This window comes from Xiphias gladius, unplaced genomic scaffold, assembly GCF_016859285.1.
Source record: "Xiphias gladius isolate SHS-SW01 ecotype Sanya breed wild unplaced genomic scaffold, ASM1685928v1 HiC_scaffold_78, whole genome shotgun sequence".
Classification (NCBI taxonomy): domain Eukaryota; kingdom Metazoa; phylum Chordata; class Actinopteri; order Istiophoriformes; family Xiphiidae; genus Xiphias; species Xiphias gladius.
Window position 1 is genome coordinate 1 of NW_024402497.1, and position 16519 is coordinate 16519.

Consider the following 16519-nt stretch of genomic DNA (forward strand, 5'->3'; position numbering starts at 1 on the left):
GCTCCATGTGGACAAAGTCTAAAAGAAGTGAAAAAAACAAAACAAACAAACTGTTTGCAAAATAAACTGTATATAATCCTACAACAACAACACACACACACAGACACTGCTTGACTCTTGTTGAAGGTAAACTCCAGCAGCCACTTGCTGGTGATTGAAAAGAAAAAGGTTGACGTTCGTGTAACTTCCTGAATGAGATGATGAATCCCTGTTTTCATAACACATAGTACACGTGATATTCATCATATTAAGGGTGTAATGATTTAATCTGGCAGAGACTTGATTCAACTTCCATTCTTTCGTCAAAGACTCATCTGAAAATTCACTTTCTGCCAATAGTTCACTCACAGATGAAGACGTGAAAAGTAAACTGAGATAACGAGAGAAAGTGGAAATTTTACTCTGAGCTCCAGTTCAAAGGATGACTTTTATTTTGAAGGACAAAAACAATCCTCAGTGTGTTTGTGTTCATGTTTACACATTTGGTGGATTTGAGGGTGTTAATGTGAAGTTACTGTCTGTGTGTGTGTATTTGTTTACACAGCAGAGTGACCAAAAGGAGCAGAGCAACATCAAACAGCAGAGGTGAGGAGGAGGAGGAGGAGGAAGGTTTCTGATGTGTGTTCCTGGTTTTTTCTTTAGTGTGATATCTCCAGACTGTCAGAATAAAATCTGCTCCACACTGGTCTTTAACACGTTCAGCAGTGACCAGCTTTGACAGGAAAACTTCCTCTGACTGACCGTTAAAATCCACCAACCACAGACCGTGTCGGACCGGTTCAGAAACAGGAAACCGATCTCTACAGCTCAGCAGGTTCATGGTGACACTTGAAACCGAAAAATTCTGCAAACGCTGATTTTTCAAAAAAAGTTTGAAAAATGTGGGATTTGTAGTGAGAGCCAACATGTAAATGTAAAAAGATAATTACCCCTGAGTCACATTCAGAGCAGGTCTCCCTCATACCCGACTGGCTCAAACCTTTAATGCCCATAAATTCTGCAGACAAACGCTCTCAGCAGCGCCTCAGAGGAGGTCTTTTTAATTTCCGGCAGATGCTGGGACGGAAACAGAAACCCCCAATAGACGGACTCCAGCTCTGTTCACACACTAAACTGAAAAGTGCTGCAGGAGTCCTGAGCTCCTCTGTGTCCTGTTAGACGCAAACTCTGACCTCTGACCTCACCTTCCTCCCTCTTCCCTCTCGCCCGCTGATCATCTAATCAATGAACCGACCGATGGTCTAACCGGCAGGTGGGAGTGGGTCTGTACCTGTAGACGGGGGGCGTCCGTCAGCGTCCGCCGTCGAGCAGAAACACTCACTGAAGACTGAGTTAGACGAGTTAGAGAGAGAGCCGGACGCCCCGTCACTCAACTCATAGAAACCTGAGAGAGACAGAGAGGAAGTGATGTAATGACCGTTAAAACACCTGTAACCACACTGTTTTAGCCCGGTGATGTACGCAAGCCCAGAGTGTCTGCGGGTAACAAATCCTGCTCATATTTCACGTCGTTTCACAGCTGTGTTTGTGGACTTTTTAAGGCTTTGGGTTCTGATGATCATAAGTTATTTACGATAGAGGTTAAAGCAGACGGGTTTCAATAAAGATGCAGACTAGGTCTAGTTCTAGTCTGAGGTCCTGAAGATCACAGAAGGTACCTCAAATTAAAAATGAATATTCAGCAGAAAAAGATTCATCTGTATGCAGATGATACAGTTATCTATACAATCATCTGAGGATCAAACTACGACTTCCCTCTGAACGGCCTTTCACACGCAGTTCACTCTGAATTCACCGAAAACACACCTATAACCGCTTCACAAATCACCATCACTCTGTACAAAAGGCAGGTAACAGGAACGGGATCGTAAAAGGCAGCGGTGGAAGAAGTTTCCCCATCCGTTACTGAAGTTAAAGTACCAATACAAGAGTGTAAAGTCCTGCATTTAAAATCCTGCTTAAGTGAAAGTACACAAGTACTGACAGGTGAATGTACTTGAAGTATCAAAGTAAAAGTATTTGATCTGTAGAAAAATGTCCCCTGTGAGTGATAGACTGTTATATATTATTTCACCGGATCATTAGTACTGATGCATTAATGTGAATAATTTTGCTGTTATTCTTGGTCGAAGTACATCCATTGTGAATTATATTAAAATTGTTTGTTTTAAGACAGAAGATTGATTGGATATGATTTTGGTACATGACCTGAATAAACAACAGAATAAAAAGAAGAAGCTTCAAATCAAGTCACAAGAAACAAGAAAGAGAAATTAAAGAAATTAAATTACTGTCAGGAGTCAACAGCAACATAATAAACATAATAATCACAGCAGCCATTATTATCAGAAGTGAATCCTCACCAACATCAAATGATTACTGATTAAAATTCTCATTTACCTGCTGTTTTATGAAAAATCTTGCTATGTTAAAGTAAATGTACCTACAGATGACATCAATCACATCAATGCAGAGCAGTGAAAAGTACAATTTCTCCCTCCAAAGTGTAGTGGAGTAGGAGTATAAAGTCACATTATATGGAAATACTCACGTAAAGAACAAGTACCTCAGAATTGTACTTATTGGAGTATTTAATGTCTCCACCACTGACAAAAGTTCTGTTCTTCCAAATATCTTGTTAAACGGCTGGAAACTGAAGAAACTGAAAACCCAGATCGGGTTTTCATTCTTGTTTAAAAGACACGCTTTCTCATTTTAATCCGTCACAGGTAAACTGTTTGAGGATGTTTAGCTTATGTTTAGTTGTGACTATGGCATTTTCATGTACCTGAGCTGGGTCGGCTGTCAGTCTCCAGCTGGTCATGTGACGCCTCGGTGTCCAATCGCAGGTCGCTGATCTGTCGGTCCAGTTCCTGTAACTGGCTGATGAGACCAGCGTCCCTCCTCCTCAGACAGTTCTGAAGGAAACACACAGAAACACACAGTCAAGTTTATTTCATCTGTTTCCTTCTGATCAAAAAACAGCAGCGCAAACGGAGTCCTGATCCCAGAGGGGACCAGAGGAAACTTTAACGATCCCACTGACAAAACCAGACGGAGAGCAGAAACCAGAGTGGATCCATTTACAGAGCAGCAGAATTCAGAATTCAATTAACTCTAAATAAATGATTTTTAACCAACACAAACTAAAAATAGGCAGATATTAAAGTACAAAAGATGGTTAAAAGCTGAGAGGAACAAAAAAGTTTGAAGCATTAAAGCTGCAGCACAGACCTCAGATCTGATGAGATTTAGTTTACAGCTGAATAACTTCAGGAAACATGGAGGAAGGAATAAAAGCCCTCGCAGCAGATTAAACTGAGACTGTCAGAACAGAAACCAGAGCAGATCAGAGCGGCGGAGACGTCCAGACACCAAACACTCGGAGATGTGAAGAATCCGAGCCGCCTGCAGTGTTTCTGTCTCCGTCAGGTGACTGAAGTCTGTTTCCGTTCGACATATGGGCAGACGGAGACCGACGGAGTAAAAGTAGAAACTCCAACAGGTTGAACTGAAACCTAGGCTGAGACTGGGCCATAGAGCAGTGGTTCCCAAACCTTTTAAACCACAGGACCTCTGAGTAAGAGGTCTTCATGGCACTTGTTTCATATGAGCCTGATGTCTGTTGATGCAGCGAGAGACCGAAGAGAGACCTGCCTGGATGTGAGAGTCCTTGTCTATGGGGAAAACCAGCTCACACAGATATGGGCCCCATCACTTTGTATCTGGATAATGACGTCTGATCCACGGGCCTTTGGGTTTATACACGCTAATAGTACCTGGTGTAGCTATCTTCAGTCTGCTGCTCTGTGGGCGGAGATCAGGGCTGGTGGACTTGTCGACAAAATGATCCGTCTCGGGTCCGGCAAAGCCATGGACAGGCGTCATTCATTTTTAAATGTGTTTTTTGTGAGGGAAGACTTGCAGGTACAGGAAGGTGTGGAGTCAGGTGACCTTTCAACTTTCAACCTGTACCTGACGGCATTTACACCAGACTGAGATCTGATCACGGCACGAGACAGACCAGCCCCAGATGTGGTCCGCTCGATCCCATCACCAGCGGTGGGGGAAGTATTTAGATTCTTTATTTATTCCAAATAAAAGTCCTGCATTCAAACTCCTACTAAGGACAAAAGTATTATCAGCTAAGTGTAGAAATATGGAATATAGATAGAAAAAAGTAAAACGACCACTGACGGGCATAAGAGATTGTTAGGACTCGTGATCCGTGACCTGATTGTCCTCAGGTCAAGAAGGTTTGCTGCTGGGCCCCTGCTGACCCCCGCTATACATGTCGGTGTCATTATTTCCCCAGGCACCGGGAGACCACCGCTGGCAGCAGTTTTTATGTCCCCTCAACAGTTTAAGTCACTGTTTAGCAAAAGTGTTCCAGCGTCTCACGCGTGAATATTTGCCAGTTTCCAGACTTTTCTCTGACGGTGAACTCAACGTCTTTTATGTTTCTGACTGTTGCTCAGACAGAACCAGACGTCAGAACATGTTCTCTTGGGTTTCAGGGAATAATGAGACACTTTCCACTATTTTCTGCCGTTTTATTCGCCGAACAATCCCTCGATTAAAGAGGAAAGTAACTGTGGCGGCCTCTGGTCGGTTGGTTGGTAATCCAGCCTCGTTAATACTACATAGCCATTTGCTAATATGTACATTTGCTAAAATGTCGAACGACTCCATTAATTAAATGAAAGCACGTGAGAAGTTTAGAGACGAAAACAGTGGAATGAATCATTTAGTAAAAATATTAATACAACAATTTTCAGTTTACAATGACACAAAACACAGAAAAGCAGCAAGTTTTTCTTCGATGAATTGATTATGATGACGATGATGATTAATTAATGATCAAAATGGCTGACGAAGCTCTGCTGTGTTTGTTTTACATGTTAACACTGTTGTTAGAAATCTTCAATTTCTTCTTCAAGTGTCTTTTTTTCAGTCAAATAATCGTTTTGGTTATATTGTTATATTTACATCATCTATATTCTATCATTTATAACTGTATTATTGTAACTTTATACACACACACACACACACAGAGTCATGCTCCTTTAAAAATTCGGCAGTGGCACCAAACTGATGACACACTGACACACTGCTGCTTATTTCAGGAAAGTACACACACACACACACACACACACACACACACACACACACACACACACACACACACACACACACACACACACACACACACACACACACACACAGAGTCTAAATCAGACCCTCCCCCCTCCAGGGATGGAAAACATGCGGGCTATGCAGCGCTGCTCACAGGTCATGTGTTGCATTCCTGCGACTGAGCTGCTGCAGAGAACAGAAACACGCGGCTGCTGCCTGATCACTGATACATGACCACTAGGTTTTCATCACCGAGGGACTCTTCGCTTGTCTGAACCAAAAATCAAATAACGCATCAGCCACAATCTGCAGTGAACCCGGCTGCAGGCCTTCAGACCAGAACCTCCCATTTAGACCACAGCTACACTACGTCGTCTAAATCTTAACGCACAGAGTCTCCGGGTGTTTTTAGCAGAGAGCTCTGTCCAGTCAAACACCTGGACAACGTGGGCACAGGTGAATCTCCTCTTCTTCACACTCTTTTCAGTAAAAAAGCAAAACTGCATCACAGCAACATCTGGTGAGGAGCGAGACACACGGCTGACCGATAACATCTGGATTTTGTCATCAGAGTCCTGCCAGCAGCTCTGCTGTGATCGGACACTTCGAGGTTTAAAATATGTGATCGAGGAGAAAGTGAGAGAGAGGACGGAAAGTTTCCTTCTCCACTTCGCTGAACCAGAGCTCAGCTGATTCCTGTCGTTTCTTCCTCTGACAAACAGCAACAACTGTGTTTTTATTATCACGAGAGGAAACGGCAACTTACACTGATCAAACATAAATGTAAGTTCAGAGCTGTGTGTGTGTGTCTCAGTGTGTGTGTGTGTGTTAGCAGCTGCTGCTCTCTGGAATGAGCAGCATGTTCAAACACTAACCGACGCTCGTCCAGCCGCTTGTCCTGTCAATCAACCGGCTGACAGCGAGCACTGGGCCCCACCCACTGGCGCTGCAGGAAGCGATGTCATACACACACGCCCTTATTTTTTCAGCGGCCTGACCTCTGACCTCCCCGTGCAGACAGCAGGCGGTCAGGGATCCGGAACCAGACCCGATGTCCGGACTGACGCCGTGGACACTGCTTTGTCTTCTGCGTCGTGTCCCTGTGTGGATCTGATCCGTCTCTGGGGCTCGGCCTGCAGCGGGATTCTGACTTAAACCCACATCAGCTCTGTCACTAAAACCACTCGGCCAAAGTCTGACCCTCGTCCATCCAGAGTGATGCAGAAGAACTAACTCACGTCGTCATCGCCTCCACAGACAAGCTCCTCCGTCAACACCGCCCGCCACGTCACCAGTGTCGTCATCTATGGAAGTTTCTTTAACACAGTGATGACGGAAGACGCACGCGTCAACGAACATTCGCTCCGAAGCCCGAACGACTGCACAGCTTCGACTGGGTGGAGTGCTCCGTCGGCCAATAGAGACACTGCTGCTCTGTGCTTGTGGTCTGGTGGTCTAGTTTAGTACTTTGGTGTATTATCACAGCACTGGACCACAAACTGTACCGTCGCTCCGATTCGCTGTTATTACGCCGTTTATCTCGTAAAACAGAACCACGATGGGACCTTTAATCCTCACACTTCAAAATAAAGGTCTCCATCTATTCGCCACATGATTTCACAATAATTTACAATTCCCCTTCCGTAATTGAGTCTAACACCATCCCACTATTTCACATGGCTGCAGAATCTGAAGCCCACATGAGAGATGGACCCTACTGGTATCAATAAAAGCTACTGTTCAAAGAAGTTACTACTGAATGCAAATGCACCGAATGGCTAAGCCTCACCCTAACCCTAATTAGAATCAAAGAGTAGGTTTAAAATGATAAGAACTTGATCAATTTAAGCTTTTAATGGTTTAAAATGAGGCCCAGCACAGACCAGGACCAGGATTAGACCCAGTCTCCTGCGTTTCCTGTGCAGACAGTCTGAACAGTTTGCCGAGAGTCTGCCTCAGCTGCTCCGTCACAGAGCTGAAAGTCGATCTGCAGAGTTTCCAGCAGCTCACAGGAATCTCCATTTGTTACTGCTTTTGGGGGTGGGGGTGGGGGGGTTGCTAATCTGCTCCAGATTCGAGTTTTCAAGTTTACAGCTGCAGCTGCAGGAAGGACAGCGTCCGAGAACACAACAGACACAGACAGAAAAATCTGAACTGGAAGAAAAGATCCTGAAAACCAACGACTCTGTCCTGAAAGTGAAGGTTCGTAGGAGACACAAACAGAACAGATCAGAGATCAGGTTTCCTTCAACAACAACACGTCCTGTCTGTAAAAACACGATGAAGAGCTGAAGTTTGCGAAACACATTGTTCAATCCTCGGAAACACAAAACAGCTGCTGAGACTGCTGGAGGTGTTGGAGTGAAACACGGAGACTCAAATCAACATGAAACATGAAATATGTGAAAACAACAGGACGACTGAACGTTTCCTCTCAGACTGGAGACTTTTACAGAGCGTTTGAGGCTTTTTACAATTAAAAATGAAACTAATTCCATCACTGAGACAAACAAAAGATGAGAGCAGCTGCTGATCTCACCAGAAAACCATACTGGATACTTTTCACTATTTCACAAGATCACAGAGGCGTCAACATTTCCAGAGCTTGTTAAACTGAAAATTACTTTCTTAACATCAGATGTGACTGTGCTGGAGATATTTTAAGGCCTTGAACTCCATGTTAAAAACTTTCCAGGACTCTCCAGACCGAAGCTCCTCTTTGCCGTTTGATTTCACACTGACTCGACTTCAAAGCTCTCACAGCGACACACTGATGTGTCACCTCACGTGTAAAAAGTTGCACTTGAATGCAGCACGGAGACGACAGCTGACAGTGGGCTGCCCACAGACACTCATCGTTACGCTCCTGCGGGAAACGTACGTGAAGTCTGGACGTCCTCCTCCACAAAAATGCGTGACAAAGTCTGAACGTCATAGTCGGACGACTGATGGGAAACTCTGATCCAGGTTGACTCTGACGGACCCGTCTGAAAACACTCACTTGTTTACAGGATAAAACAACGCGTGAAGCAGGGCTGGGTCATATGGCCAGAGATATAAAGTCGGGATTTGGTCCGAGCTTCTAGATGATTCATCATTGATTGTTATTCATCTTTTTTTCTCCTCACATTTTTAAATCCTGACATTCTGCCAGGACACTCCCCTCCAGCATATTTGAAAAATGCTGCAGAGGAGTGTGTGTGTGTGTGTGTGTGTGTGTGTGGGGGGCAGTGTGAGGTGTGATTACACAGAGGTCTGAGGACACTGACGCACTAACCATAATTCTCAGCTGGGCTCAGACAAGGGGTGGCGATGTACGTGGCCGTGGTGCTGGTAGTCAGAGCTTTGACCGACGAGGAGAACATTTCCAGTGGCAAGAAAAAGGACGTGACCCCTTTGGACTGATCTGCATTTCTGTATAAATCTGTCTTAAAATAAGAGATAAAACATCAGAACTTCGTCTGAGTTACGATGATGAACGAACACAACCAACACACAAACCATCGTGTTGTTCTCGTCCATATGGAAAACATCCTTCAAACATTCACAGCGTAGGTCGGAAAAACGACGCGAACCTCTCGGCTGATGACGTCAACAGAAGCCAGCTGGAGTCAGGATTGATCAAACCTGGAGTCCAGTCAGTGAGACCAGACCGGAGGTCTGGGTTACAGCTGCTGTGACTTATAGAAACACTCATTTTGAGTTGGACATTCACAAGAAGCATCTGCTGATGCGACCCATGTCTCACGAAAAGATCTCACAAGACTCGGGATGAAGAGCTGTTGATTTCCGTGAAGCCGGAGAGGTTTACAGAGTCGTCTCACAGAGTTTAGACGGACATTCATCAGTCCACTGTCTGACAGACGGTCTACAAATGGAGACGATTTACCTCTGGGGCTTCTCTCTCAGGAAGTGGACGTCCAGCTGGGACGACTCCAAAGGAACAACACAGAATGATCAGTGAGGTGAAAAAGAAAAGAAAACAAAACAAAAAAACATCCCCAGAATAGCAGCTAAAGGCTTAAAGGAATCACTGGAGCTGGTTGACATGAGTCACCGTACACAGATCATGGTGCATGGAGCGTGGTTCCAATGGCAGGACGGGACCAGGAAGTCGCTGCTCTCCAAAATAAACATCACAGCGCCTGAAGTTTGTCAAAGAGCAGCTCGACTCTGGGAAAGTGTTCAGTGGGCTGATGAAACTGAGGTTGAAGCGTTTAGGAAGAGCAGGCGGATCTACGTCTGGAGTAAAAACAGCTCTGCACCGACATGAAAACATCGTTCCAGAGGTGAAGTAGCGTCATGGTTTGGGGCTTCGCCGCCTCTGGTCCCGGACGGTTCACCACCATCCAGGGGAAGATGAGTTCCCAGGTCTGTCGAGGTGTCTGACAGGATGATGTCAGGGACGCTTCAGCTGGTGACAACACCACAGAAGGACATGTACTCACACACACACACACATGCACACACACACACACACACAAGTGGGACTTTCACTAAATAATCACACGAGTTTAGGTACATGCATCTCGTCCTCCGTGACCATTTTCAACCCCCATAGTTTTTGTATGTGTGTGTGAGTACATGTCCTCTATGGTGTTGAGGACAAATCGTGAGGACATTCTGTCCAGTCCTCACACCTTCAAAGAGCTGTACAGGTGTTCAGACCTGGTTTTAGGGTTCAGGTTAGAATCAGGTTTAGGTTTGGGGTTAGGGGCGGGGGCTAGAGAATCTATTGTGTCAATGAGTGTCCTCACAAGTAATGTAAGACAAGCATGCGTCTGTGTGTGTGTGTGTGTGTGTGTGTGTGTGTGTGTGTGTTCATTCTCTCTGAGATGCTTCAGGCCACAATGGCTCATCACGCCTCTTTAATTGAAAGCGGGTGTTTAGATTTCACACACACACACACACACACACACACACACACACACACACACACACACACACACACACACACACACCCATCCTGTCTGGTTAAATATCTTAAACCTGGAATCACTGAAATTCCCAGCATCCCCTCTGAGCCGCAGGGGGCAGAGGATCAGAGCAGAGGAGTTAATTTCAGTCAAACATAAACCCTCCCCCACCTTCTCCCCACCCCCCACCAACGCACACACACACACACACACACACACACACACACACATGCTGATTAAAACTGTGTGTGTTCATCATCCATGACATCATCGTCTTCCTGGACATCAGGACATTTATTATCTGACATTAAACACAAATTAATCCTCATTAAAGGAAAATTCCACATAAACAAGAAGAACTGACTGGATATTTAACTGACTGAATATGGCTCCACCGGCTGAAGCACCAATAATATAATGAACAATGAAAAAAAAGCAAAACAGAAATCAAAATAATGAATTTATTTTGATTTGACTGATAACGACCTCAACCTTGTCTCATAATTACAAGAAAACCGTCTCATAGTCACGAGATGAGGTTCCATTTTTTCTTTCTTTGGTGAAACCAATTTAAACCTACGGTGATTTACTACTTATCATATTCTGTTTATGTGACCTTTATGGTTTTATGCACAACAGATTACAAAACATGTGTAAAATATGTCCAACCATGTTTAAGGAGCACCTCAGGGATCTATTCTTGGTCCTTTACTTTTTCTTTTTAAAATAAAAAATGTATGATCTAACTCAACAACCTGTTTTTGGTTTGTACAGATCTCTTTCTTTCTCTTCTTCTCTTCACCGTCACAAAATATTACCACAGAATTGGTGAATTTTTAAATGTTTCAGTTGAACAAACTTACCCCGAATTTTAAAAAGATTAGAGGTTTCATTCAGATTTTAACAACATCTCACAGTTTGCTGTCTGAGGAAGACTATGAGATGCTGTTAAGAGCTCAGAAAAAAAGCTAGATAGTGGACCTTGAGTTACGATGTGCTGTTTTATGTTGCTGGATCTTTTCCAATAAAAAATAAAAAATCTCCTCAAGACTGAAGCTGCTCATTAATAAATCCTGAGGATATTTTAAACACTGAAGAAAACTCGTTACACTTCAGATTCATTTATCCACAAGGTGACCACCGAAACACTGTTTGGGACAAGACCAGATAGTTTTGGTTCTAAAGTTCTTGAGGATGGAAACAATCATCCGCTACGATCCTGGTGCTTTGGAAAAGTACTTTATCAGCTACTTTTCAAATGTGTGTAAATGTTTAAGAATCTGCATGTATCTCACAGTCTCCCTGACATTTTCCAATTTTTAGAAAATCATCATTATTCATTTACCGTATTTTGAAAGCAGTTGAATTTACCTTACTATCATTAATCTAGCATTAATTATTAAGGGGCGGATTGAAATCAATTCAAAGTCTTCTCTTCGCTAACCTCAGCACACAAGAGCTGAAACCATTCGTCAATCGATTAGTCGATCGACAGAAAATTCACCAGCACCTACTTTGGTAATTGTTTAATTGTTGCAGTTGTTTATCAGCCAGATTCCCCGTTTCTCTGTTTTCTATCACAGAGAAAACAGAGCCAGGTGCAAAACACGAGACATTTGAAGACGTCGACGACTCTGGAGACACTTTTTCATTACTTTCTTACATTTTGTTGACTAATTGATTAATAGAGAATCGATCAGTCATTAATGGGAATACCTGTTAGGCTCAGTTCTAACACACACACACACACACACCTTTTAAAATAAAGGCTCCACGGTTCCTTTCATCCATTTTATTTTTTGCCTCCCTGTACATCACGTCTCCTGTTTCTGTGCTTTAAAAAAAAAGAAAGAAAAAAAAAGGCAGGCAGGCAGGCTGACCCCACCTTCACCTATGACCCTTGACCTCAGACCGCACACCTGAGTCAGCCCGTGCAGACTGGGGTCAGGGAGGTCAGAGGTCATGAGACAGACAGGTCAGGACCTACCAGCTGTTTCCTGAGCAGCAGGATGTTCTCCTCCAGCAGCTTCTCCTCGGAGCTCAGCTGAGCCTCCCTCCGCCGCTCCTGGTCCTGGTCCTGCTCCTCCTCCTCCCGGAGCTCCAGCGCGGCCCGGACCAGCACCTCCTGCCGCTGCCGCAGGTAGTCCAGCTCCCCGATCCCGGACACGGTGGCCTCCAGCCTCTCCCGCACTGAGCGCAGCCGCTCCGCCGCGTCCGCGTCCGCGTCCGCCGCAACCGCTCTGTCCCGGCTGCAGCGGCCGTCTGCGTCCCGCCTGGAGGGGCCGGACAGCAGCATGTCCGCCGTCAGACTCCCCGGTGTGACTTCAGGGTCCCTGCAGCATCAGGGTCCGGAGGATCTGCAGGATTTTAACAGCATTGCGCGGAGCGCAGCGGACGCCGTGTAGACTTTCTGCCGCAGAGGAGGCAGTAGACACCGGATCAGCTGAGAGGAATCACCTGGATACACTCACTCACCTGGGTCAATCACCTGGTTTAAATGACCTGGTTAGGGTAACCCGGGTAAATACAGCGGGTCAAACAGACCCGATCACAAAGTGAATCCAGACTCAGATCCTCACACTGGTCTCCTCTGCAGCTTCCAGATTCAACCGGTGGTCTAACAGTCCTCCCGCAGACAAGCAAGTGAAATTAATCCGGTAAATCGCTCCAGGCTCCGCTCAGGTAGATGTCCAGGTAAATCCCAGCATGCTCCGGGGCGGCGGCGGCGGCGGCGGCTAGAGCCTTCAGAATGAAGCGCGGGGTCGGGGAGGTCTCCGTCCTGCTGCCGCTCCTCCCGAAGCTCCGTCCAGACTGACCGACAGCATCACTGCCGCACGGAGTCCGGTAAACCCCGCCCCCTCCCCGCTGTCGACGGACCGACCTGAGCAACAATGAAAACGTGCACTTCCTGTTGTGACCTTCAAAACAAAACGCCTGGGTCTTTTTGTAACGAGCGTTAGACACATCACAGCAGAGGTGATCTCAGGGCACTTTGCATGTGGAGCAGGTCTAGACCAGGACTCTGTATAGTTCTATGGACAGAGACCCAACATTCCCCCATGAGCAAGAACCCGGCGACAAATAAATAATAACAATAACAGGCCAATAATGCTGATGATGATGATGATGATGACAATAATAATAATAATGTTACTTGGTCCTTTCCTGATGCACTTGTCTTCCCAAATTTTCAATTTTCAAAACAAAGGAGAAACTGCAGAATGACCCAAATGACTATTTATTTAATTTGGGGAAACCGAGTTGAACAAAAATCCACCGAATATTTCCATAAACCTTCTGCTTGTCTTGACACCAAATTCGTTTTATTTTGGAGAGAACATTCACATGACTTCCTGTCTGATTGTGTTCATTTGTGGCGGCTTGATGCCCCGCCCCTCAGACCCTCCTCCTCGCTTGGGCTTCGCCGGGTCCTAAAGCCCTCCGCGTACACGCGCGTCACACCTCCGACGCGCGTGTGCTCAACGTCCAAGCGCGATCACAGAGACTCATGCTTAATAAAGACACGTGACATTCAGACGTGTCACTTTCGCGAGGGTTTTTTTTTTTGACATAAAACAAACCGTGGAAACAATTTTTCACTCTCGCGCTTCGAAACTGTTTTGCTACAAAAATCATTTGAAGTGAAATTATGAGAGCAAAATAATGTTTAGTTCACTTTTTCTCTTTGAATTTTTATTTTAAAAATCATTTGAAACCCAAAATTTTACTATAAACATTTTTTAATGAAAGCTTCCCTTAAAACAAATACATTCAATGTCAATTAACAATAATAATTTAATCAGCATCTGAGATCTGTACTCGCCTCCAGTTCTGGCTGAAGGTGTTTATGTGTCTCGATGAAACTAAATCTACAGTCCACCAGAATAAGTGAACCAGAGAAAACAAGCGTGGTCACTTTAGTCAAATCAAAACCTCATCTGAGGAACAAACACTTGCATTCTAGCAACATCAGTTTGACTGAACTTTATTGTTCTCAGCATAAAACAATCAGCTGTATAAACGGTGTGGGTTCGTTAATGTTTCTGTAGCGATGTGTCTTTGTTTGGGTTTCGGGTTATTTCAGCCTGATCAGCTTAAACTGTCTCTCAGCTCTTTAACGACTCTGTATCAGGAGTTAATGAGGTCGACTCTGAGGTTCATTAGTATGTTAATGAGGGAGGGGGAGGAGCTCTGAGCAGAGCGCCCCCTGCTGCCTCTGCTGGAAACACGGTGATTTGTGGCTTCCTCTTCCGTGTGGTCAGAAAAAGATGATTTCTGATCCGAGTCCGAGTTTAACGTTCACACTGTTAGATCACTACAGTCCGCGTTAAACTCAGTAGGCAGCTGGCCAGGGCTGTCCACATACTTTTGGCAATAAGGTTTATGTCTCTACATCAACATAGACAAAATGATGTGACACTAAACAGCAGCTTCACCACAGTTTGTTCACACATACACGCACACCTATTTGTTCTTTGGGACCCTCATTCCCTACAAGACAGGGACGAGTCCCGGTTTGGGTCAAAACTGTCACAAGACAGGGACGAGTCCCGGTCCGAGTAACAATGCCCACAAGACAGGGACGAGTCCCGGTCCGCGTCAAAACGCCCACAAGACAGGGACGAGTCCCAGTCCGAGTCAAAATGCCCACAAGACAGGGACGAGTCAAAACTGTCACAAGACAGGGACGAGTCCCAGTCCGAGTCAAAACGCCCACAAGACAGGGACGAGTCTCGGTCCTCATCGAAACGCCCACAAGACAGGGACAAGTCCAAGGTCCGAGTAAAAACGCCCACAAGACAGAGACGAGTCCAAGGTCCGAGTAAAAACGCCCACAAGACAGAGACGAGTCCAAGGTCCGAGTCAAAACGGCCACAAGACAGGGACGAGTCCAAGGTCCGAGTCAAAACGCCCACAAGACAGGGACGAGTCCCGGTCCGAGTCAAAACGCCCACAAGACAGGGACGAGTCCCGGTCCGCATCGAAACGCCCACAAGACAGGGACGAGTCCCGGTCCGCGTCAAAACGCCCACAAGACAGGGACGAGTCCCGGTTTGGGTCAAAACGGTCACAAAACAGGGACGACTCCCGGTCCGTTTAGATTGATTTAGTTAACACGTGGTCGATTTCATAGAATAATGTTCTCGTTTGGAAAATTGCTCCCAGTGTTTTTGAAGATGGGAGGACCTTTCAGTCAGCGTCCATGGTCATCATCCCGTCTTATCTCTGCAGTTCTTTGGCTCACAAGACAGAGACAAGTCCCGGTCCCAGTCAAAATGCCCCAATGTTGGAGATGATAGAAACATTGTCTCCAGACCGGAATGATGTCGCTGAAGTGAACTGTTACTCATGAACGTGAAACCCTACAGAAACCTGATGTTTGAACTGTACATGTTGAATATCTAATAAAAATCCATGAAACTGACTCGTTTCCCGATTTCATGAGAAAAGTTTCTTAGTAATCTGCCGTTACTGAGTCTCTACAGACTCATTCATCCTCCATCAAACCCAAAGCCACTCTCTGCTGCTGCTGAGGACAAAAAGTCCTGTCAGAAAGTCAGTCAGCTTGTCACCCGTCGACCAATCAGACGAGCCGAACGGGAAGCACGGGAACGAAAACCGCTGAACTCGGTCGGTGTTTGAGGTGCAGCCGTGTTAATTCTGAGGGTTTAAAGGGACAGTCCGACGTTTTCATCAGCCGTTCAACATCAGCACCGACCTGATTAACGTGCGATAGGTTCACGAACCCGAAGAAATGTTAAAGTCGGACTTTGATCGGCAGATCGGATCAGAGGTGGGAGTCGACCTGCTGCTGTTGCAGGAGGAGGAGATCTGTTGCCCTGACAACAGAGCCTAGTATTTCTGTGTTACCTGGGGATGGAGACGTGTGAAGGAGGAAAAATCTCCACAGGTCTGAATCCTCCAACTGTCTGAGAGGAAAAAACAAAGGTCGGTCGGTTTTTATGAAAAATAAATGACTGGTCATGTTTGAAGAACGAACGAAAATATTCTGTCTGCTGCAGCATAAAAAAGAGTTTTAACACACCAACCAGGCTGAGTTTAAGTCAGACTCACTGGTGATGTGTGTTATTATGTCACCGGTGGCTGAAAGTAACTCAGTACATTTACTCAAGTACTTTAGTTCACTTTTGAGGTGAGTATTTTCATTTTCTGCTGCTTTATCCTTTTACTCCGCCACATCTCGGAGAGAAAATATCTTATTATTTACTGCACCACATTGGCTGATAACTTTATTTACTTTACAGATTCAGATTATTAACGGAAAATATGATGAAGCAATAGACGGTGACGTCATTATTATGGTTGAGATCAGACTTTATTGATCCTGGGGGAAACTCACCCAGCGGCAGAATATCAAGTCATTAAAATCAGCTCCTCGTTTAGCAGCTGCAACGTGAATGCATCAATAATTAAGATCCATTCGTATCGTTTCTATTGCTCTGCAT

The 16519-nt window shown here is 45.2% G+C and overlaps 1 protein-coding gene across 1 annotated transcript; it reads right to left on the reverse strand.

The window, feature by feature from the left end:
* Positions 1-959: 959 nt before the first annotated feature.
* On the reverse strand, positions 960-12855 carry LOC120787903 (dapper homolog 1-like). Its single transcript, XM_040123394.1, has 3 exons — positions 12040-12855; positions 2789-2918; positions 960-1384 (listed from the first exon to the last, which is right to left on the reverse strand). The coding sequence occupies exons 1-3, from the start codon at positions 12346-12348 to the stop codon at positions 1242-1244; spliced, it is 582 nt and encodes a 193-aa protein (XP_039979328.1). The 5' UTR covers positions 12349-12855; the 3' UTR covers positions 960-1241.
* Between the last annotated feature and the right edge of the window lie 3664 nt (positions 12856-16519).

Bases quoted from the DNA above. Each gene is read 5' to 3' on its own strand.
- LOC120787903 (XM_040123394.1), bottom strand. From the start codon at position 12,348: ATGCTGCTGTCCGGCCCCTCCAGGCGGGACGCAGACGGCCGCTGCAGC. The intron at 2,919-12,039 runs GTAGGTCCTGAC...TGTTTCCTTCAG, and splicing joins TGCTGCTCAGGAAACAGCTG to AACTGTCTGAGGAGGAGGGA. The intron at 1,385-2,788 runs GTACATGAAAAT...TGTCTCTCTCAG, and splicing joins TGACAGCCGACCCAGCTCAG to GTTTCTATGAGTTGAGTGAC.